The sequence below is a fragment of the Rosa chinensis genome, chromosome 2 (genome assembly GCF_002994745.2).
Source record: "Rosa chinensis cultivar Old Blush chromosome 2, RchiOBHm-V2, whole genome shotgun sequence".
In the NCBI taxonomy this organism is placed as follows: Eukaryota; Viridiplantae; Streptophyta; class Magnoliopsida; order Rosales; family Rosaceae; genus Rosa; species Rosa chinensis.
This window is the reverse complement of record NC_037089.1, coordinates 66,010,995-66,035,857: the sequence shown is the minus strand read 5'-3', so window position 1 is coordinate 66,035,857 and position 24,863 is coordinate 66,010,995. Positions and strand designations below refer to the sequence as shown.

The 24,863-nt window shown below is 38.0% G+C and overlaps 3 protein-coding genes across 5 annotated transcripts; all 3 read right to left on the bottom strand.

Annotated features, from left to right (window-relative positions):
• Positions 1-1,408: 1,408 nt before the first annotated feature.
• LOC112186914 lies at positions 1,409-2,668 on the bottom strand. The gene is made up of 3 exons (XM_024325478.2): positions 1,884-2,668; positions 1,614-1,658; positions 1,409-1,488 (listed from the first exon to the last, which is right to left on the bottom strand). Exons 1-3 carry the CDS (start codon positions 2,273-2,275, stop codon positions 1,431-1,433), a joined length of 495 nt encoding a protein of 164 aa, XP_024181246.1. The 5' UTR covers positions 2,276-2,668; the 3' UTR covers positions 1,409-1,430.
• A 295-nt stretch (positions 2,669-2,963) lies between these two features.
• On the bottom strand, positions 2,964-7,355 carry LOC112186913 (protein HIGH CHLOROPHYLL FLUORESCENCE PHENOTYPE 173, chloroplastic). Its single transcript, XM_024325477.2, has 13 exons — positions 6,523-7,355; positions 6,211-6,423; positions 5,847-6,051; positions 5,657-5,732; positions 5,397-5,532; positions 5,196-5,300; positions 4,780-4,860; positions 4,362-4,451; positions 4,161-4,226; positions 3,630-3,686; positions 3,456-3,533; positions 3,335-3,382; positions 2,964-3,223 (listed from the first exon to the last, which is right to left on the bottom strand). Exons 1-13 carry the CDS (start codon positions 7,138-7,140, stop codon positions 3,152-3,154), a joined length of 1,845 nt encoding a protein of 614 aa, XP_024181245.1. The 5' UTR covers positions 7,141-7,355; the 3' UTR covers positions 2,964-3,151.
• A 189-nt stretch (positions 7,356-7,544) lies between these two features.
• LOC112186912 (histone acetyltransferase HAC1) lies at positions 7,545-17,915 on the bottom strand. 3 transcript variants are annotated; one of them, XM_024325474.2, is made up of 17 exons: positions 17,576-17,915; positions 16,757-17,070; positions 16,441-16,549; positions 15,825-16,122; positions 15,265-15,750; positions 13,334-15,093; positions 12,093-12,389; positions 11,726-12,004; positions 11,232-11,360; positions 10,919-11,119; positions 10,682-10,824; positions 10,270-10,582; positions 9,921-10,060; positions 9,478-9,556; positions 8,994-9,386; positions 8,338-8,555; positions 7,545-8,226 (listed from the first exon to the last, which is right to left on the bottom strand). In XM_024325474.2, the coding sequence occupies exons 2-17, from the start codon at positions 16,951-16,953 to the stop codon at positions 8,115-8,117; spliced, it is 5,154 nt and encodes a 1,717-aa protein (XP_024181242.1). In that variant the 5' UTR covers positions 16,954-17,070; positions 17,576-17,915; the 3' UTR covers positions 7,545-8,114. The 3 variants fall into 3 exon arrangements, with proteins under 3 accessions (XP_024181242.1, XP_024181243.1, XP_040370451.1); XM_024325475.2 differs by having other exon boundaries at positions 15,846-16,122; XM_040514517.1 differs by having other exon boundaries at positions 16,757-16,981.
• Between the last annotated feature and the right edge of the window lie 6,948 nt (positions 17,916-24,863).

The following is a 24,863-nucleotide window of genomic DNA, read 5'->3' as shown; positions in this document are numbered from 1 at the left end:
TCTTAATCAATTATTAAGAAAAGATTTGATTGAGGGGGAGTTTTTCTCCCTTATAAAAAGGTTTCAAAACTAAAGTTTTTGTTAGGGTTTTTGACGGCATAAATTGGTTTTTCTTTGAACTTCTTGTTTTGTTCAAATCGTTTTCGAAAAACCCTCTTTAATTGTTTCATGTGTTACTTTGCATAATCATTCATATTCACTCTCAAGATCAGTGATTCATTTGAGTGAAAGGAAGGTTGAAGATTGATTGCCTGGAATGTTGAATCTAGAGTTAGAATGGTTGTAAAACAAGTTAGCATTTGTTGCTAAGAAAAAGTGTTTGTTGTGAACAACACTACTTGTATTCTGTAAACTCTAGTGTTTAATATTGGATTGATTTTTCGTGTTGGCTACGTTAAAAGCCACGCAGTGAAGTTTCCTCAGTGGAGAGGTTTACACTGCGTTAGCAAATCTTCGTGTCGAGCATCATACTTTCGTTGGTTAAACTCTTGAGAAAAAGTATTTTATCAACACCGGTTCCATCTAGTATTTTCAGACGGAAATCAAAAACAATCATCGAGGCTTTGACTTTGTCCAATAATGATCGATACCTATGCATATGCACCGTTCTAGCTTATTATAAAAAATTTGAATTCTCTTTCCTATCCACCTCTCTAGCTTATTACATAAATTTGAAGTTTTTTTCCTTTGATGGTTCCGAGTATTAATTAATTAGTTGGCCAATACTGATGCAGTGATGCAAGTAATATTATTTCCTCTCTAGACATCACAATGGTATACGAATATTCCCATATCTTATTTTTTACTCTTTTGGGTTAAATAGCTACTTGAATTGAAAACTGAAAATGAATTGGTTATCGTACTGAGCAATGTAAAGTTTACTACTTATGCTCAGCTTAGTTTTACCATCTCCTGTCCGATTGAGTGCCTTGGCAAGGATTAGGTAAATAGGCCACTGGTGTAGGATTGTTTCTGTCAAGAGTTTTTCTTCTCTTGTTTAGTTCTTCCTAAATAAGAAAGCTAGCTCTCTCAATTAATTGGCGTTATTGGCTATAGATTACTCCAACTTTAAGCCAAATAGGATAGGTATGAACTTTCTGGCCACCGATAGCACACCTTGGTGCATGGTGCATGTAATACTATATATGGCTTTTACCCCATCACACTCAACACACTTTGCCTCTAAGTAGCATTCCAACACAACATGATAAATTCATCTTTGAGAGCACTTGCAATACAAGAAATTACTAGCATATATCAGCTACTAATACCTAAGCCAAGGGGTTCACGAGTGACAGAAGTAAATTGACAGTGTTTAAACTTTGAATAAAAATCTAGAAATTCTCGAGGAACAGATCTTTTCTTCGATAACGAGCATAAAACTAAGGACTATACAATTGCTAGCTGATTACAAAAATTTATAGTTTCAATTAAGGCCCATCGTCACCATCTCGAATCAGATTACATATATCTGAGCACTCCACCAAACTGCCAAAAGAAAAGGTACAATTCTCACATAGCTATAAATGGCCAAAATGGAAATGGAAGACAGTTTCTGTAAGCTAAAATAAAGACTGACGGTGAGCAGAACCAGAGCCCTTTAAGACATGTACCAGTATTGACGGCTTCGGAAGCCTTGCTTGAAAACAACTATAGGTCTGCACCAAAAAATGAAAACCATACTCTTAATTCTTAAGAATTTGAGTAAAGCAAGGTCAAAATTGTACTCATATCAAATGAGACGATGCAAGCACAAGTTTACATAGAATGATGGTATTGTACAATGCCATATTGCCATAGTTAACATTTTGCATTAGTATCACAAGGCATTTAAAAAATATAAGTTGGCTCATAGGATTTGTGAACCAACTAGGAATGTGTACCTTCTGACATTGAAGGGGCCTTCACCGGGTGATCCCTCGCCGCCCCTGATACAAGTAGTTACACACTTGATTGTGCAAGACTCCGCTTTTCTTGATTTCGGCTTTTGAATCCGAGCTTTCTTGCAATCCTTGGGTAAAATGCACTCACCGGATAGCGTCTGCGGTATGTTGGCTAGAGTATCACCTTGTTCAGGGGACTCGATTGCAAGACCTATTGATGCAGCTGAAGCTAACACTGCAGCAGTTGCAAGCAACCCTGCAGTTGCTACAATGCAACTTCTGCTTGCTCTTGCAAACTGGGAAGTGCTTCTGATGATGATGCCATTAGCCTTCTTGTTGTTGGTGTTGATTGTATTAAGTAGAATTGGAGTAGTTGAGCCATAAATTAGCATTCTTTTGCTGTATGATTCTGAAACTCAGTTTTGGTAGGTTCATTTCTAGCAAAGGAAAACCTCCCGAGTTCTCTCAGATTTTTCCTTATCCCTTCATATGTGATATGGGGTCCTTGGCCAAGAATTGCTTCTTTTTGCTCAGCTACGTGTCAACTCTGGTGCCCTTAAAACATATTGAATACAAGTTTGCACTTCAGGAGAACATCCTGATGCCTGAGTTCCAATTTGGAATTTTGGTAAAGATTCTCTAAAGTAACAATATGATTTGACGGTTAAAGCAACAGTTACACCTACTTCAAAGTTTTGGTTTCAGCCACTGTCAATAACGACTTTTAATACCGGGTGATGGCACATATTCGGGTACTTATCTTGAGCGCTTTGCATCTGATGAAGGTTTTTCTTTCTACCAAGTTATACTCATCCTCTCAGCATTCTCAATGTTTATCGAAACAGTAGGACATCTTCTGAATCGCACATTATCTTTTTAACAGAAGATGCACATTTGCTTGAGGATTATTTGATCATTAATTGCCAGCTGCCTGGTATATCATAAGAATGTAACTTTTACAAGAATCAATTAAGACTAACTTCCTTAATTTCTTTCCGCCCATCTTGGTGTTGTCACTCTCGATCAGAAACAAAGCCTTGTAAGCATGCAATTGTAGTGCTTGATATTTACACTTTGACCTGATTCATGACGAAGAAAATGCATACCCTTCAGGCATCTACACATGAATTTACAGCAAGAATAAGTTGACATGAGCTATAGGATGATCAGGTATGTCGATCATCCATACCAGATCATATGTAGCTCCATATGTATCTTTACAATTGTATTCTCATTTTACGAATATAGATTGACCATGCTGGGGATTCTCAGGTGTTCTTCTCTAGAGCTGATAGTGCTGGAGTCAGATAATTATTGGCTTTGTCCGGCAAATGTGCAACCTGCAGAAGAATAGGCATGTAGTTCCAAGTGGTTACAAGCTTATACATGAAAAAGAGGAGTTTTTGTTTTTGAAATAGAGAAACTACATCTCGATTTTCCTAAGTCCTTACCAGCTCATAGAGTTCCTTCCCTTGATCAGCCACATATTCATAACATACCTGGACAAATTCAAAATCACTTTAGCATTTTGTCACTTGAAAGTAATATAATGGCAAAGAGACGGCTACTCACATCAAAGCTTTTGTTCCTTGCGGTTGAATCATGCAATGCTTTCACACAGATATCAGCTACATCAGCACAGCTGATCCCCTAAATTCAGAGATGGTAGTTGAGATTTGAAGTTCGCTGATGTTAATTATCAGCCAAAAGTTAAATCTTTTCTCTATACTGGAAGTTCATTCTCACCTGAGAAATCCTGTTTCCTTGATCAAATATGAGAGCACGTTGTCCGCCAGGTTCTTCCTGTATAAACTAGACGTTAGTAAGTAGTCTAGGTTTCCATCACATGGAATGGAAACTCCATGCAGAACTATGCCACTTCTGTTTTGCCACAAAATGACAAATATGCTCTTAACTGAAGCTAGATGTGTAGTTTTGCAAATTGCAATCAAACAATACTACAATAAATACAAAAGCAGAAGCCACTATCATTAAGATAAACACAAAAAAAAAACTTCACACTTAATTTTATTTTACTAAAGTTAGTTTTGCACATCAATTTTTAAAGTATCTAATTCCTAATTTGTAACTTTGCAAAGCTCAAGTGCAGCTTGCATGGGATTTTTTTTTTTTTTTTTGAACAAATCATGGGAAAAGGATTTGACGATATTAGATTTTAATATACTCCAAGTCATGATTATAATGCTATTTTCTTAAAGGTATTCAAATTCCTAGATAAGCCAATATATGTTATGAATTTTAGTATAAGAACTCCACCTTTAGGGGACCAGGTCGAATAATTGTGTATCCAACTCCTGATCTTCGCAATGAATCTTCCCCAGCCTGGAGAAATTTCAACAATAAAAGCATTAGCAATGTTGAAATATTTACACACAAAAAAGACATGAAAAGAAACTTTTCAAACAGTCAAAACTCAAAAGTGAAAATCGCAAAGTAGGAAAAATAAAAAGAACCAACCCTCTTGGCTTTAAGAACTTGCTCCCTTCTGTTAGGTTCTATTCCTGATCCCGTACATGAAACTAGAATGAAGTCAGTTTCTTGACCGGCCTGCAAACATGTAAAAAAATAGTACTTATTCTCTATATCTAGGCAGTTTCGTACGTAACTGAGTATTCATAGATTGCCGGAAATGTACACACTGTTCCTTCTCATTATCTAGACTTTACACTCAGTTACATAATCTTCAAAGCAATAGCTTCTATGATGGAATTGTGAAAACCAGGAACCTCAGAAGATATCTCAATTCTCATGGATACTCAAGTGACTATAAGTTATCTCTATATGCTATTGTCACCAGATATTATGAAAGGGTTGAGAGAGAAGCAGATCATTTGAACATAAATGGACTCGAAATGAAGAAAAAAAAAAACCTTACAGGTAAAGCTTTGATGTACTCCAATATAAGCTTAAAGCTTCTGGGGTCTTGCTTCTCTCCTGGGCGTGCTTCAACAGCTTTCTGTGCCCAGAATAATACGTGGATTCATCAAGGATTTGTATAAATGCATTTCATCAAAATAATGGAAGAAAAAAAATTATGTCATGTAAACTAGTGGATTGTAATAAGAGATTCAGTTCAAAACGTCTTTTTTTTCTTTTTTTTTATAAATAATAATAATAATAATTTTTTAAAAAAAAGAGCTTAGATTATTCCCTCCAACATTACGAAAGATGCAAGTAGGAATGACAAATTTATTTAAAGGTTCTGGAACAACTAATAAGGCACCAAGGGGATAACATCAAAACATATGACACGATATACTTTTTAATCTTACATCCAGGAAATGGACAAACCTGTCTTCTGGGCTCAAAACGTATAGTTAATGTATGTACAAGGAATGGATCCAATGGCGGATCATCAGGTTTCACTGGCCTGAAGGATGAAAATGGTACCCTGACCTGCCAGTTCCATATATGAAGAATTAGGGATTATATTAAGAAAATCATCAATATAACACAAAAAACACAACTATAGAGAGAGGAAAGAGCGCTTACCCTACAAAATCCCGCTTTTGTGTTAAATCTTGCAAAATATAGTTTACTTTGAGATGTATCTGCTAAAGGACCAGCTTCAAGAATTAATATATAAGCCCTTCCATTCCCACCAACAGAAAGAACCAGACCTTCATACCTATACATTATAGTTTTGGATAAGGGAAGACTTGATAAGCCTTTGCAGTTCAGTAATCATGTTACTATATAGTACCTATCATTGCTAGCTTCTTTATGACATTGAGAATGCAACAACAGCATACCTGTCAAGAGTGCTTCCCAAAGGAAGTGAAAGCTTTGTTGATAGTTCAACATACCCTCCCCTAGTGAAAACATATCCTAGAATGGAGCAAGAAAGAGATTCCAAACGCATAGTAAGTATCTGTAGGCAATTGAATAGTCATGATACACATAATTTATGTCAGATACGAAATCCCACTAGAGCTTTGTTACCTGAGAAAACGGCATCTCCAGTAAAAGTGAATTCGAATTTAGCATCCATGCCTCCATCATACTTGGAAGCAACCACATCCTGGAAATAAGTCCCCTTATAAACTTCCCATCCATTTACTGACTCCGGATTCTTGAACTTAGCAAGCGTGAGCTTGCTTTTGCTACTTTTTCCTGCTCGTAATTGCGCAAGTTTGTTGTTATAGTCCTGCACTTCATAAAGTCATCAGCTTCACAAACAACTCCCTAATTCACATCATCAGCTCACACATGTGACACAGACAATGACCAACCTAACAGTAACAGTGACACATGAAGTTCCAATCTTTGCTGTTTAATAGAAGTATTTCAAGGAAATGGGTTATACCTGAAATGCTTTGGTGAGGTTGTAGACTCCTCTATTATCAACCCTGTAGAGGTCTCCACTAATCGTAGACCGTGCAGTTGCACAGTATATGATCTTGTTGCAGCCCTGTACGGCGGCTCTTAGACTATCCGGCTCACCCACATCCCCAATCACAATCTCCACCGACCTCGGCAACATGTCCACCACTTCCTGATCCGCCTTCCTCACCAGAGCCTAATTCATCATTTCCCAAACACCCAACTCATTACACACAGAAGCTAAATGCAAATAACCTACACAAAACCCGCAAATGGATAAAAAAAAAATACATACCTTAACCGTGTAGCCTCTGAGCATAAGCTTGCGGACAACTATCCGGCCGATCTTAGACGTAGCTCCGACTACCAAAACCGTGGTGTTTTGGGCTCCGGGAATAACAAACTCGCACATGGGACCCTCCCTGATGAGAAGGGCATCAAGGGCGTCTCTTTCATCGGGTAAGCTAGTCCTTGAGATCTGCCCCAGCCCAGAAAACTTGCGCCACACTTCATCAAACAACTGGCGTGATCTCCGACCCAGCCCAACAGGGTTCACGTCTTCCAGCTCCAGCCTCCTCTGCTGCTTCTGCTTCTGCTCTTTCTCTGTCAGCACTTCACTAACAACCTCACTCTTCTTCTCATCAGAAGCAGGACTAGTTCCACCAACTGTTTTGGTCTTGGTCTTGGTCTTGATATTCTTGCTTCCTTCATTTTCCGGCTCCGGTGAGGAATCCCCAGAGGCTCTAGGAATCACGGACGATGATCGGTTCCTGGTGGCGATTGTCAAGTTCTGGCAACTGGGTTTCGGGATTGGCAGCGCAATGGATCTCCAAGATGTCTGACTGCACCACTGGTAATGGTTAGGACTATTGCTCAAGCTGTTGCTACTAATGGCTCTAGCGGCAGTAGTCATGGTGTGATATTACCGCCAAGAATTCAAGCCCAACTGAACAAAGCCGTTTGTGTATCAGTATATTCTATTTTTGGATTTGGATAATTGGTGTCTTTGAAATTTGATATCAGTAAATCAAAATGGTAAAGCAAAGATGAATGGTTGGTGTAGGTCACACATCAAAGACAGAGACAGGGATGGAGTTCTTTTCTTCCAGCACATACCACATCCACAAGGACACAATTTGAGGTTTGAAACAAGGGAAAGGGTCCCTGAGACGGAACGAGCCACGTAGCGCTTGCTTTTTCCTTTAATTTCTTTCTCAGGCTAAATACAAAACCCACAATAAGTGGTTTGGAATTGTACAAATCAGATCCAATGGCAATGAGAGAGAGAGAGAGAGAGAGTCAAGGCTTTCCAGCCAATTGATATGGAAATACTGTGGACTATATATATTAACATGAGATTGAACGTCAATGAGAACTAATTGAGGCAGTTTAAACGAAGCTACTTATTCCTTCAATTAAGAACACAACTACAAAAGGGGAGGGTAGATGAAAGAGATTGATCTTAAACTAACCTCCCTTCCACATTTCTTTGTAAGAAGTATGATATAGTACATTTGCCAAATGGCATTTGATAAACTACAAGAGGATAAAATCAAAGAATCGCCGAACTGGGCCAGACTGAGGAAAACAGATAACTTCCACGTCAACGGGGCATTGCTTGCAGCTGTGGAAGACGGCAAGCTCGAGTTGATCATTTTTGCATGTCTTCTCTTGGGGACGATTGAGTCAAGGAGATAAGAACCAAAGAATTGTTCCCTAAAAGTGAATATAAACCAATATGCTGTATGGTAAAATGCTCCCCTTTAGTCTTCTATGAGCGCTCCTTCGGGTGTCTCCCCTTCCAAGCAGCAGAAAATTACTGTCCCCATCCGAATTTTTTTTTTTTTCTTTCCTCCAAGACTTTCCAATCTTATATTTACAATTTTATTACCCAGAATTGTTTATCTCGGCAGCTCTCTGTCTCATCATCTCCATCACGGCAGCTCTTCGCCTTGAATCAGACTGTTGCTGCAGCCTCCTCAAATGTTCTTTTAGATCTCTGAGAAAACATACATTCATAATTACAATCTATTATAAAATCCAAAAGGGAAGAGAGATTATCAAGAGAAGGTAACTTTAATACTCATCATAAAGTAAATTATTGACAAACCTGCAACGAGGCACATGGCACTCAGATACTTTGCAAGCTCGAGCATGAAGTTGCAGGAGATACCACATTTTCTTACAAAGAACACAACCTCCAGATGCACGAACTTTACATTGAATTCCATGGCGAAAAAGTCCCTTGACCTTGCGACAATTGGGGTACATACATTGTGCAGAACGACATTGTGATGCGTGCACTAGAAGATCAAGCATTCTCCTAAGCTGCAAAAGTGAAAAATAAAATAAATGTTAGTTATAGCAATTTGACCAATCTAGGATAATTCCAAGCCCTTCCCTAGATTATAAGTCCATTTCAGACTGATTAATCAACAATAAAGATATAATTTAAAAATATTAAAAATAAATTAGCACCCACGATCATCAATAATTAATTAAATCTGAAAATGTAAGTGAATACTGAGGAAAGCATGTTCTCAAGACTTGTTTCTTCCGGATTGGTTTCACCGAGACCTACAACTATATGCACTTGCTCTTTTCCCTCGTAATATATTTGTTGTCACAGAAATCACACATGCAAACAAAATGCATTAATCTAACATTAATCCTAACTACATGTAATCTCAATATTTCAGAAGCAAATTCTCTATTTGGGTATCACTATGACCACTTCCAATAACATGTAACAGAAATATAAAGTACCTGTACAACTCGCATTTGCCTAGCTTCCTTGTTTTGTGCATCACGGTCAGCAATGGATGGATGATTTGTCAATTTATGATGATGATCGACACCACCATCCTTCTGATAACAACTATTGCACACATCATATTCAGGGCAAACTTCACAACGCCAACCTTGACCTGCTTCAATGTCGAGATGACATATATTGCATGTTGTCACAAATGCAGGAGCCGTTGGATTATGAAGATGGTAAAGGACCATCATAGAGGAATGTTTAGCCCTCCGTAAAGTATCATACTGATAATGATTCCCTTGACAAAGACTCAGAAACGCCTGTCTAGTGTCAAAGAATTCGCTCTCAAGAATCTCATCTCTGTCCTTCGTATCCACTGGTACATCAGTGATGTCAAACTGCAGTACAGAATCACAACAGCATTGAGCATCAAGAACGGAATAAATAAGGAAGATTCACATAAGAACTATACAAGTACAATTCACATACAGGACGGAAGTCATGTTTATCCCTCATATTGATAGGGTGTCTCTCCCTTTCTTCCCGTTTCTGCTCTGCTTCATAACACCTGGGGAACATATGATGTAAGTAACAAAAAAAGACAAGTCTTTAATGGGCGGACGAAAAGTAAAAAAGAAAAAAAAATTTGTTCCAAATCAAGCATGTTTGTGAATTCCAACAAAAGCATGATCCCAGTAATTAATAATACCAGGGCCTCAACCATTCTTCTACACATTTCCTTTTTTATAGGAAGCAAAAATTTTACTGAGAAAAGAAGCCATTACAATGATGGACGAGAAGTATAAACTATTAAAACAACCTAAGCAGATTATAAACACTATCCCATCATACATGAGAAGAAAGACGCAGGGTACTAGGATAAACTGATTGATACAAACATAAAGCAACAATGCAAGATTCAGAATTCTTACTTATCACATAGCTGAAAATATCTGCATTGATTGCAAGCCCAACGTTTTCCAGATACCATTAGTACACAGCAGTGAGAGCATGCGTGCTGCAAATGAACCATGATGAAATCTTCCTTCATCGGGCTAATAGTTTCACCAAGCTGGGAAATGCGCACACACGTCAGCAAAAGAAAAGGAAAAACAGACAACAGCCAACATTTTATAGTAATTGAACAGAAGGGACATTACATCTAATAAAATCACTTTTAAAGCAAAATAATCAATACCATAAATCTAATATAATACACTAACTAATAGCAAGAGCCACATACAGTGGAACAACTTATTGGATTAGAGAATAAGTATTTACTTTGTGCATTAGGAGCAGGTCCTTTGACGCGTTACCAGAGAGATCAGTCTGCCCAGATGCTTTTAGAGCCCTTTTTGTTATTGTCTTTTTGGTTGATCCTTTCTTATTCTGTTTTCTCCCATCCTCATCTTGACGCATTTGATAAATGAGATCCTCAGCAGCACCGGGCCAGTAGTCACCATCAAAGTAGGGCAGCCTAGCTGCAGTGACCTTAGCCTTGCCTTCACCATTAGTTACAAAGAAATGATCGTATAAATTAGTGAGCTCGACTACGATGTTTTCCTTAGAGGCTTTCCTAAGCATTGCCAAATACCTGAAACAAAACAGGTTGGAAAAAACAAAAAAACAAAAAAGTAAGAAACCAGATGCTTGAAGCGAACTGTATACAATTCACAAAATTCATCAGACCAACCATTCACGAAGCTTATCAGATTTCGGTGTTTTCTGAATTTCCGGATGACAATATAAAATATAATCTTCACCCTTCAATGGAGGACATGCCCAAATATAGCAGCTTGTAAACCCACGTAGCTTGCAATATTCGAGGTATCCAATCTGGGAATGGAATCAAAGGCTTAGACAATTGCTCCAAGAGAAGATAATAAAATAAAGATTGCAAAGAGATGATGAAGAACAAGATCAGACTCACTAGAATTTCATGGTAAACATATGTGCGGAGAGCTTCTCCAGTCACCGCCTTAACCTCAGGCCTAAAATACTTAACAGAATCCAAATACGATAGATAAACACGGCGCTGATTTGGAAATTGACATTCGGCTCCAAATTCTTGAACATACATGCCGAATAAGCATACTTCTACACCTTCAATTTTCTGGAACAGCAATACAACCTAGAAGGAAAAGTGTTTTGTTAGCATACTACAACCACCCCTGCTATGGTATAACTATTTAAGTGTATTTCAATTTCAGTCAAGCCTGTTAAGCCATGGATATCTTCCAGACCTTAGATTTATATGGGAACTCCGTGGGATAATTGTCTTCCTGAAATATTTCTAAAAACCGCTGCTTTACTTCCAATTTTTTGTCGACAGATGACACAACTCTAATTACAAGTGATTCTGCTCCAGGAACCTAGTAGCAACAGTAAAAAAAGAATTAGTCAATCACAACATCCAGGCAGAAGGAACAATAAATTGAAGCAGACCATGCAGAGCAGATATAACCAAAACAGAGACAGAGATGTATTCAATCTTCAAAAGTTATTAAGACCAACCTCCTAATTGGTCAAGTCTCCATCTATAAAGGAGAAAATGTCTTGACTAGTTCTGACCTATAAAACAGTAATTCTCTTTTTTTCAACAATCTTATTATTTATTTTTTTAGTGGAAAGACCTTTAACTCATTATTTCAAAAACAGGTATAGATTTAGGGCAGAAGAAAAACAAATAGAGCATCATATCCCATAGCATTTTCTGTAACATAATATAATATCTCACCTCATCATAACTTTTTCCCTGCTGTCTCGCCCTCTCTAGTCTTTCCACCTTTAGTTTCTTAAATAACCGTTGCTCTATGTGGTCGCTGAGTATTGTCCTTGGCAAATCTTTGGCCCCCAAAACAGCACTCTGCGGTAATGGCTTACGCTCTCCCCTTTCAACCTCATGTATATAGCAATTAGGGCAAGTGTACTCAGCTTGTCCACCATCATTTCTTCGGCCATTGAACAAAGCACAGATTTGATGTTGCCAAGCTTCACACTTGTCACATTGGACCCACTATAATAAAATTTAGACATGAAAAACATAAGAATAACTGTCTAGAATCAGACTACGAGCCAAGAAATAAGTTACGGATAACGCATACCCATTCTTCTGTTTCCTCATCATTTTTCTTCTTCTCTAGCCTTGCCTTTGGAATGGCTGTCCCATCAACAATTATTGTATCTCCACGAGCCTCATTATAGCATGGAATACAAAAATAATGCCGTGTGTCACCAGCCCCCATTGTATAATACATAGAATTGCGCTTTATACGAGCACCACAAGGTGTACAATACATAGGCGGTGGTTCAAACGTAAGCTTCTCTACTGCACACAACTGACAGGAGTTCTCACTCATTGCATGTTCCATTGCTTGGTTCTTCTCTGCCTTTGCTTTGCTCTGTACAAATAAAAAAAATAAATAAAAAATAAATAAATCAGCATCTGATGGAGTTTGAAACAGAAACTACAAGTTCTCATAAATGGTACATGCAAAAAATGATAAAGCCAACAACAAGAGAACTTTCAGAGACATTACTTTGTATCATTACCCATCAGCTGCCGAACCACAAAGCTAAATTAACATGCAATAAATTCCTCAACTCCAATGTAGTTTCAAACAAAAAATAATTTAGTTGTTCTCCCATCCATGTTAGTAAATATGTTTTTATTAAGGCATAAAACATAAGACCTTGAGCTCGAATGCCTGCCGCTACATCCTATCAAAATAAGCTGCATTCCACAAGTTAGGAGCTAATGGTCGTGAGGGCGACTGTGAGAATGAAACTATTGTTTGCCAACACACTGGGTTTACATTTTTTGGATCAGTGGAAAATCACTTAACACTACCAATTCTGTAACCCCAAACCCCCCCCCCAAAAAAAAAAAAAAAAAGGAAATAAGCTAATAAATTACATTAACCAGTAGAAAAAAAATATCATGAACATAGGAGACCAATCTAAAAGATGATTGCAATGCACAGAAAAGTTGAAGACAAACACCAAAACGAAGCCAGGCAAGGGATCAAGCATGAGTAAAACAATTAATATGTAGTAGTATCTTTGCCAAAAATAAGAACCATGTAGAAGATCTATTCATGAAAATATGTCAAGATGAAGAAGTACTAACATTAATTAGGGTACCTTATCCTCTTCTACTTGGTGCCTGTTTCTTCTATAAATCAATTTAATATGCTTGACCAAATTAAACATGTTCTAAAGCAAAATACGTTCTTTAATGTTTCAGTTGTGTCCTTATTCCTTAATATGCTTATACACATTTGTGTACAATAATGAAACAAACAGAATCAACCATGAGGGAAAATGTTGGAAGGAGAGTACAAACCTGGCCAACCCACTGTCTGAGACCTGTAATGTGTGCCCTAACTTGCTCTGGAGTGAACAATTCAGTCAACGACACGCCCTTTATTTTAGGCTTCCCAGACTTGGTTCCAGCTGGATTTTCCACAGTCTGCATAGCATTTTCTTGTTTAGCTGGATCAATTTCTTTCTCAAGTTTGATGCTTTCTTGCTTAGCTAAACCAGCAGGCTCATTATAAGGGGCAGGCACACTATCCTGCCTTTGATTGCAGTTCTCCTCAAAACTATCCTTCATCTCATCAAGATTCCCATGTCCAGAACTTAAAGAAGCTTCTATTTTCACTTCCTTAAACTCAGATTTAATTGGCATAGAAATTTCACTCTGTTGGTAATCCTGAATCTGTGTATCCTGGGATACATGGGGTTCCTTAATTGCAGAAGCCGTTACTGCATTACTTACAGAATCAGGAATAATTGATTGAGAGGACTGCTCTATCTTCAAGCGTTTCATAGATGGTTGCGGCTCTTCAGAAGTTTCAGCAACTGGAGGAATCTTAGAAATCAATGTAGCAGAAGTGTCAACACTATCATAGGCTTTACAAGATCCATTCTGAACACCAGATTCAGGAACAAGACGGGTCTGCACCTTATTATGTGTCTGAATATAATTCTTGACAGGAACACAAACTGGGCAAGCTGAATCCGAGCAACTCTTGTGATGATGAAGCAACTTCTTGGTACGAGGACAGTAAGGATATGCGCATTGGAATGACATGCATATTTCAATATGTTTCAACAACTTTTGCGCTGTTAAACAATGAGATTCTTTACATTTCCCTTCAGAAGATGGACATTTACGAGCATGGCGCAAGAACAAAAGCCATCTCTGTTGATTTCTGAACCGATCCTGATTCTGGGGATGAGATGTGCTTCTAGAGGCAACAGTTTGACTAACATTAGGTCCTTCTGACGAAAGATTATTACACTGAGCTTCATCTTGCCCAGATATTCTCTGACGGAAATCTTCTTGGACATGCTGATCATGTGACATGTGGACCTGCCTGTGACTCCCATCTTGCAATTGAGGACGCCATTGACCCTGAAGTGCTGATTCTGATTGAGCTCCAACAGAAAGAGAACTGAAATCATTTCGAGTCTCTGCAATCAATTGGTGAGGATGCAACATTTGTTGCATTTGCTGAGAAGTTTGGGACGATGAAGAGGAGAGATCATGCTGACCAGATGCGTTATGCTGAGTATTCCTCAAACGATCTTCAGCAGAGTGCTGATGGTATTGATTATGCATCTCCGACATTTGGAACTGTTCTGTTTGTGAGTGCATAACTTCATTATCACGCTTTGCTTGACTGCTTAAATCAGATGTCATCGGAGACTGAACAAAAACATCATTAGTTGACAAATGCTGGGCTTGCTGATTTTGCTGCTTCTGTTGGCGTTGGTTGTGAACTAATTGCTGCTGCTGTTGAAATTGATTGGGTTGCTGCTGAAATTGCTGGTGCTGATGAGATTGGAGCATATTGTCTCTTGAAGAATTTTGGAAACTCATCTTTTCCAATTGATCAAATTGTTGAGGCTTCACATGGAGACTTTGTTGTTGAGTATGCATATTGGACTGATTACTTATAAGGGGAGAGCTGGTCTTGGATATAGGTGTCATGCTGACTGAATTCAAATTTTGAGGATTCATCATTGACCCAGAAGCCGGTGCACCATAGTAATTTCCAGACCCAAAAGAATCAGCATTGTTTATGCCGTAGCCATCACCTGGGTATAAATTATTCATTGGTCAAACAAATATTATGTAATGGTAAAGTTTTCAAATATCGGAGTAAAGCATAACCTGCAATTTTATATGGTAGATTTATGATTTATGAATACACACTATACCTGTGTGCTCATGTGTGCACACACTAAGAGGCAGGAAAGAAAGCATACCTTGCATTACAGGCCGCTGATGTGGATCAAAGTGTTGCTGTAAGGGTTTGGAAGAATTGGCATAAGTTGTGGGGGTCACATAGCTATCCGAAATGCCAGTTTCATTAACAATTGGTAAATTGTTTGCAATCATTCCCATTCCACCATTTATAGACCCATTTGACATCCCATACGATTTCTGCTGCAAGCCGGACCTCATTCCACTACTCCCTTGGCTGCCAAGGTTATGAAGCATACGGCTGTTTTGACTACCAATATGCTGCTTTTGCTGTTGCGGTTGCGTTACCATTGAAGAATCAACAGTAGAGAACCCAGCACTGTTATTAGAGGATTCCAAATTCATGTAAGATTGGTTACCACTGTTATTAAACCCAGGAGTGGGAATCATTTGGCTTGCAATTCTTTGTGCACCCATCGACGACATGTTTCCTCCAGAACCAATGGAGAAATTGGCAGGAGACTGCTGATATCCATTAGACATAGAACCTACAAAAGAAGATTTTGTAACAGTGGTTTGAAGATTGACTAATTTAGGGGAAAGATGATAAAATTAAGTTTACCATCAGCTCTATTAAACGAACCATGTAAGCCACCACCTGGCAACATGTTTCCTGTGCTGACCGTTGTGGGTGGTATGCTAGTAGTTCCACCAGTATTGATCATAGAAGCGTCCATGGAAGAAGTAACCATCATATTTGAGTTCCCACTGTGTGACATGCCAGGGGTCGGTATCATCGTACCAACAGGAGAGGAAGAATTAACAAGCTGTGGATACTGTTGGCTCTGGTTGGTCTGAGGAGAACGCTTGATCAGATTATGCAAACGGCTCTCTAATGTGTCCAGGTTCATATAGTCCTCCTGAAATAGAATTTGAAAAATGCGGGGCATAAAAAAAACTAAGAAAACAAAGTTGACAAGAAGCTACTAAAAGTTTCTTTCTTCTACCAAAAAACAAAGTCATCATATGTTTTATCTGAAACAAGAATCAGACAGGATGAGAACAGTTTGAAAGTACTGAAGCATAAGTAGAAGGTTAAAATTAGCCTTTCTTGACTTGAAGAATCATCTCAAAACATAAATACAGCCACAAGAGGAAATTACCTATATGAGAAAAGTGGGAACTACATCTGATAAATAATCTAAAAGTGACTAGAACAGAAGAGAAAATGAAGTAACCTTGTTGACAGCTGATCTCAACAAACCCTCCTCCAAGCGTTTAACAATATCCCTAAACTTCCTTTCATTCATTGGCTGGGGAAGTTGCCGCTGCTGTATAACACGACAGCTGGAAAGTAGGATGGTAACGTCATTACTCATTTAAAAATTTGCTTAAACATCAAAAGCAGAATCCATCCAAGGACAAAGAAGACTGAGGGTCAGGATAAAACATGCTAAGAAACAATTCAAAATTCAAAATCCATAATAATAATAACAATAATAATAACAAAAAAAAAAAAAGCAATGATGAGGAACAAAAGGAAATGAATCTTACATCTTCTCCTGCATAAAGTGACGAGCTCTAACAAGCTCGGGGTCCAAAGTGTTGATCACACGAGGTGGCCCGCCTACATTTTGCATTTGGGGAGGAATGGCATTTCCGTTATGTTGGGGCAGTACAGGCAACTGAGAACCTGTCTGATTGGGCACCTGCCCAGAGATTTGTCCAGACATATGCGCCTGTGCATTCATCTTCTTTATGCTTCACGATGCTGACTCTCTAAGTATCAAGTACCACATAACTTAGAATGAAAACCTTTACAATTGCACCGCCTACTCATCTTTAGCTATCATAGACTCCCCTCCATACTGTAAATATAGTTGCAAACACATATCATATAACTCATTCAACCAAAACACCTACTATTTCTCTATTGATATCAACAACAAACCAATGACATTGCAAGTGAATACATAAAGTTGAATCTCTTAAGCTACTAAACTTTAAATACAATGGCAGGAAAAACAAAAACACAAAAATGAGACTCAAATTACTATACCAAGAACAAAACTTTGCAATCAGTATCGAATTAAGCACACTCAATTGCAACTTTCATTAGGTTCATAAACACAATGAGATACAAAAAAAGTAGTGAAAATTTGAACTTGGGCAATCAATCAGCAACCCAAAAATTGGGGGTAAACAATTGCAATCAAACCCCAACACAATCGGAAGGGGTAATTAAGTAATTCAATAGCTAACAAACCAGCCTGAATCCCCAATTCGTAATTCCAATCATTCCAGTAAGTAACCCTAAAACACTGAATCAAATCAAATAAAAAAAAATTAAAACCCTAAAAAATGACGACGAACCTGAAATCAATCGGAGCAGCGATCGGAGCTCGGAATTGATAGAGGGCTTCGAAACGGCGCGACCCGAATGAGCTACGTCGATCGGCGATTGCAGGTGCGAGTTGAAACAGAGAGGGGTCGTATGGCACCGTCGTCTCCAAATGGGTTCGCTCTTCTCCCCACACGTGCGAATTGACACGAAGCGAGTCTGGAATCGGGGACGAAGAAATAGGAAGAAGAAGGAAGATGGGTCCGAGAAGAAGAGGGTCAGAATTATTTCGGACTTGGGTTTTTTGGGGCTCAAATCTCAATTGCCTCAAATTGGGGATTAATCGAAAGCAAAACTGTAATTGGAAAACCAAAAAAAAAAAATGAAAAACGCAATTTTTTATTTGTTTATGATTTTAATTAAGAATTTTTTTTCTTTTTTGGGTTTATTTACTAAGCAGCAAGCAAATAATAATTGAAAAATAAATTAATACACACACAGTGACGACAAGAGGACGCAGATAGAGAAGATGGGGTGATTCTTCCCTAGTCCACCGTCCACACCATTGAAACAAGCTCACAAATTTACAGAGATGCCCCTGAATCTATCTTTTCTTCTTTTTGTTCGGTTACATATAAACGAAAATACTTAAGATCAACAAGATAAGACAAATAAGAAGTAAACCTTAAAAAGCTCACAGAAGATTTGTTAGGCATGCTACTCTTTTTTTTTTTTTTTTGGTGAGTATATAATATCGAAAATATTTAAAATCAACAAAGAAAGATAAAAAAAGAAGTAGATCTTAAAAAGCTCACACAAGATCTTCTAGACATGCATCTTCATCCAAGTTATCTGGAGAGCAAGAGTAGCATGAGGAGGGGGAGAATTGAAGGAGATGACTCCGTAGCTCATGGTGCCATCCATTTATTCATAATTTTAGATGCACATATACATTTTTCTCTTTTGGAAAAAAAAAAAACAAAATGAATGGAATATGACAAAAAGAGCAAGTTTTGTAAGGAATTGAAAATGGTGTACTTTCTACAGTATTGGGGTCAGATTCTCTCATTATTACATTTATTCTATTTTTCTAATTTTGTTAGATTTCTATATAGTTTAGATGTGAATTGAACAGAAGTTTGGTGTGGCTAAATTTACAAGAACTCAACGTAAACTCTTACTTTAACAAAATGCTAGAGAACTAATCAATCAAAAGTAAATTAGTACAATAATTATTAAACATAAAAAGGAAAACATCAACCGAAAATAGCAATTATTTTTTCTTTACTTGAGTTTCTTTTAAATTGTGACATGTTTGCTTACCTAGAATTGATACATGAATAAGACATATTATTTATACATATGATTTTCATAGTGTTTACTAACACAGCCTCATATGGGAATAGAAGTGGATCCCTTTAAATAGGGATAGTGACTATTTACACAATTTGAGCTTAAAAATTGTCCGCTTACTCCACTAAGAGTTTTTTACTCTCACTTACCCAATCTAACATCTATTAACAGTATTGCTCTCATTTTAATTAATAAATTACACTCATCTCTCTCTCTCTCTCTCCCCCCCTCTTCGATCTATTCTCTCTCTCCTTCCCCCTCACTGATTTCTTCTCTCACCGGAGACCGAATCCGGCAACGCCGTCGCCCTCTGACTCCTCTCTCTCTCTCTCTCTCTCTCTCCTCCCCTCCCCTCCCCTCCCCTCCCCTCTTCGATCTCTTCTCTCTCTCCTCCCTCCTCACTAATTTCTTCTCTCACCGGAGACCGAAACCCGCAACGTCTGCGAGCTTCGTCTTCATATGCGGCTTCGTCGCATGATGTGTATCGGACTGTCGGAGAAATTTGACCGAACTGAGTCGGCGAGGTTGGGTCTGACTGAATCGTCGAGGAATCAGAGCTCCTCAAGCTTCGTGTCGGCGATGACGTTTGCCAGAAATGTGAGATCGGAGAGTTGACGATCGACCTCGACTGCATCTCCGATTGCGAGCACCGCTGCCATGAGAAGAAAACCTCGGATGCTCCGCTGCCACGCCAGGGTCATCATCAGACCTCAGAAGCTCCACGTGCCAGCCGGAGTTCGGGTCGGGGCTCTGACGCGGTCATTTAGGCTTCTCTTCTTCTTCTTTCTTTCTTCTTCCCCCCCCCCCTCTTTCTGGTAAAATGCGTAGGAGGCCTCCAACGTCGTCCCTGTTGTTGCGGTGGTTTGTTTCTCCAAAAAATTGGCCGATTTCAATATGGACTGTTGCTACTAGTGATTGTTTTGTTTATTATGATTTGGTTGGGCAATAATAAGATTATTGGGAGGCGAAAAAACGATTATTGGAATGCAATAATAAGATTATTGGGGGATAATAATAAGATTATTGGGGGGCAAAAAAATGATTATTGGAATGCAATAATAAGATTATTGGGGGCCAATAAAAAGATTATTGGGGGGCAATAAAGTTGGACGTCGGATTCCAGTCATCGGATTTCGTCACCGGTCCGATCACCAGAGTCTGGCGGTTAGTCACCGGAATCTGGCGGTCGGTCAACAAAATCCGGTGGAGGGGCAATAAAGTTGGACACCAGATTCCGGTCACCGGTCAGATCACCAAAGTCCTGCGGCTAGTCACCAGAATCCAGCGGTCGGTCACCCAAATCTGGCGGCCGGTCAACGGAATCTGGCGGCCTGTCAACCGAATCCTATGACAGCCTACCGGAGTCCGGCAAAGTCTCTCTCTAAGTGATAAATGAAGAGAGGGCAAAATTATCCTAAAAATAAATAAAAAAGAATAAAAAATAACTTAATTGGGTATTATGGCAAAATATATATATATATATGATTAAATTCAGTTTACCCCCTAAGGTTTGGGGGTAATTTCATGTTAATAACTGTCATTTCAATTTAATCAGTTTACCCCCCAAGTTTTCCAATTTCAATCAGCCGTGTCCAATTTCTACTATTCCGTCCAATTTAGACCGTTAAGTCTGACTTTTGAGAGCTAAAATGGTCATTTCAAGACAAAAAAAAACTATAAAAAAAAGGGAATTTTTTTCTTTTTTTATTTTCATTTATAAAAAAATTATTTTTATATAAATTTTGTCTTCAACCTATACACCACAAGTTATAATAGGTTTATAAAAACAAAAAGATACTCTAGGTGGTTGAAAGTCTCTCGCTGATCTACGATATTTATGATATATCTCCGATAAAAAGAAGAATTTTAGGATATATCCCCAATAAAGTGAAGAAATATCTGTGTAAAATCATTTTTTTACAGATATTTATAGATAAAGTGTAAAATCGTTTTTTGCAGATATTTCTTCACTTTATTGGGGATATCTCCTAAAATTATTCATTTTATCGGAGATATATCACAAATATCGTAGATCAGCGAGCAGCTTTCAACCACCTAGAGTATCTTTTTGTTCTTATAGACCTATTATAACTTGTGGTGTATAGGTTGAAAACAAAATTTATATAAAAATAGTAAAAAATGAAAAAACTGAAGAAAAAAAATTTAAAAATTTAAAAACAGAAAAAATAATAAAAAAAAACGGACAAAAAAATATTAAAAAATAAAAAAATTCCCTTTTTTGTTTATATAGTTTTTTTTTGTCTTGAAATGACCATTTTAGCCCTCAAAAGTCAGACTTAACGTCCAAATTGGATGGAATAGACACGGTTGAGGAGAATTGACAAGTTTGAGGGATAAACTGATTAAATTGGAAGGACAGGGACTAACATGAAATTACCCCCAAACCTCAGGGGGTAAAATGAATTTAATCCATATATATATATATATATATATATATATATATATTTTAAAGGGGTTTGGAACCCAGTCTAGCTGGGAGGCTCAGCCCCATGCCCAGTTTCATTTATTATATTAATAGTATGATTTTGCAACGGGGGGGGGGGGGCATAAAACCTGAACCCGGTGCTACAGAAAAACACTTACAATAATCCTCGTAGAGAACATCCTGAATAATAGCAGGAGTCTCATCTAACCAAACATCAGCAATAGCAAACAAACTAGCAAGGTGCGCAAGTCTATCAGCAACACCATTTGTTTCATGGTAAATATGACGAATTCTAACTGAGTGAAAAACATTAAAATAATCTTTACAATCATCTAAAATCCGACTTACCTCAGAGAAATCCTGCTTTGAACTATTGAGCGCAGCAATCAGAATGGCAGAGTCGCTTTCAATGTCAATTTCAGACCAACCTTGGTGAATACCAAGTAGAAGACCCGCTCTACATGCCTCAGCTTCCATATTTAGGATTGAGTGAGCATGTAGAAAAGGTCTAGCCAGAGCAGCAATACCCATTCCAACGTCGTTCCTGACCACTACACTAATGCCTCTACAACCATTATCCACTCTAAAAGCCCCATCCACATTGATTTTCAGCCTACGACTAGGTGGGCATTGCCATTTGGTTAAAGGCCTCTTCTTTTTCTTCACAGCTTTAGGATGATATTTCTGGTAATCATTCAAGAAATGAACAGCCCAATCAATTAGAAACATAGGCTGGAACACAACCTCATTCCAGACCTTTTTGTTTCTTTCCCTCCATATTGCCCACAAGCCCACAAAGAAGAAGTCTCTATGATCATTGGTCAACTCATCTAGCATGTCCAACGTCCACTCTTTAATGCATGTGGCTGGGTGCTCCAAGGCATTCAACTTCAAGGGCCCATATAACCAAAAACAAAGTAAAGCAGGGCAAAATATATATATAATATTGTGTAAGTGGACAATCTCTTATAGTGTTTGGGTAAGTGGGGTTAATTAACCCCAAAATTGTGTAAATTGTCATTATCCCTTTTAAATAATATGAACCTGAATTACTTAATGGAAGTAAGTAGTATAAAACTATTTCTCGAACTTGACTTATCTACCAATTTTTTACTTAAGACCTCAAATTATCCGCATTTTTATTTAAATCTCATATGGCTAATAAATAACTTAATGAGAATGAATGTTTGTCATATCAATTTTTTCTAAGGTGATGACTTCATGGCTCCATGAGATCATCTATTTATTCATAATTTTAGATGCAAATGTACATATTTTCTCTTTTGAAAAAAATAAAATAAAACCAACGTGTAAGGAATTGAAAATGGTATACTTTCTAGAATACTGGGAGTCAAATTGTCTCATTATTACATTTATTCTATTTTTTCTAATTTTGTAAGATTTCTATATATATAGTCTAGATTTTAGTTGAACAAAATTTTGGTGTTCTGTGTGGTTAAATTTACTAGAACTCAATGTAAACTCTTGCTTTAAAAAAGTGCTAGAGAACTTGGAGTAGCTGCACTCTTTCTTAATTCGTGTTTGTTAGAATACATAGATATAGTTGAGACTCCTAATATTATTTGGGGATGTTTTCTTGAAGCTTATTGTAATATGAGGTTCAGGCTTTACGTCCCCCTCCCTTGTATTCTACAATTTCATTAATTAAGACTTGAGGGTAGCCTCACCAGCCTCCTTTATAAAAAATAAAAAAAGTGCTAGAGAACTACAAGCTAATCTATCGAAAGCAAATTAGTAAAATAATTTTTAAGCAAAAAAGGAAAACATCAACCCAAAATAGCAATTGTTTTTATCCGTGATCAAAGTGTCACAACCACCCTTGAACTCAATTCTTTTTTTACTTGAGTTTGGTTTGAATTGTGACACTTTTGCTTACATAGAATTGATATGGGTATAATATAAATTATTTAAATACATGATTTTCTTGGCTTTTATCAATCTAGCCCCATATGTGAATAAAAGTGGATCCCACATTAAGTTAAGAACGCATTTCTAACTAATCTGGAGTTCAATTACTTAAGGGATATGGATGGCTATAATCCCCATAGGGTAGGGTACCCATCGGGTATTCGACCCTAATGGGGAGAAATTTGAGGGAAATCGGGTAACGGGGATGGGGATCCCCAGTATTCGAATTCTGAAATCGGGTACGGGGTGGGGATGATATTTTGATCCACATCCCCATACCCACCCAATAAGAATTATCTTATATATATATATATATATATATATATATATATATATATGTTAATGTCTAAAAGTCTAGCGGTAGCCGGACCTTAGTTAACGCTGATCCGGTGGGCGGATCGATACTTGTGCTAATATTGTAGTTTCCGTTACCTGTCAAGTAAAATACAACGGGCGTCAGAGGGAGACCGCGTTGGGCGGTCTTCAACTCTCCGATGCCTAAGTCAGTCAATGTATTTATGTTGACAAAGTAACAGTAGGTAAGTATTGAATGTGTAATTAATGAGGAGAGAGGAGAGAACCTTTTCTAGGTGAGGAAGAGACTGATCTCGTCTTTGTTTTCGATGTGGGACTGATATGCTTCAGTTCCCAGTTTCAGAAGCTTCTGATGCCATCTTGGCGCGGCGCGTGGCGGCGCGTCGGTGGCGATCTGGAGGTGGTCCAATGCTGAGGTTGTAGCCCGTCTGGCGGCGTGTCTGCATGTCATTCCTTTGGTTGGAATTAGTACCTTTGTCGGTACAATGAGCATGGCCTATTATAGCTAATTATGCTTGCAAATGTACATGTATGTACAAGTCCCCCAAGTCCCCAGTCAAGGAGGGCAATCTTGGTTGGGGAGTTGTTCGGCGGTTTGAAGCGTTTTCCTCCGCTAGACTTGCAAGAGCATAATTAGCGTCAGTGCGTTGTCAACCGTTGGTTTTACTGAGCAAACGCTTTGTACCCTTTCGGGTGGGCCCCTGCTGGGTGATGCGCTCAAAGCAAGCGCGCAATTTAACCCTGAAATATCGTTAGTAGTATAAGCAAATAGGGATCGTTCTATTCCGGGGATTGAGGGTACACCTGTCATTGTCAAACAATTAAACAATTAAAATTAAAACAAAGTATAATATTCACAAAGATATTCACAAGTATAAACATTATTTACGAAAAAGGGGGGATTTTGTTTTTGGTTTTTCGAAAATAAAACTAAGTTAACAAAACAATTAAAATGCAAAAACATAAAAATACAAATGGAGTGAGAGAACAAAGATCAAAAACCGAAACATATGATTAAAATTGATTCAAACCCTAATATTGTTCATCTAAGTCATGAGAGAGGAGTTGATCATGTGAAACATTCGAAAGCAAATGATTTCCCATATTTTACTTTTCAATGCTAATTAACCTAAGCGAAAGCACCTAGATTAATCCTATCAAACATGCAATCAAGCCCTAGAAAGCTAGTCAATCATGACATGTTCAACGCATTAGACATAGAGAAAGGCTATCAACTCAAGTGTACAACTTAGTATGGAAAAGTCCACCTAATTGCA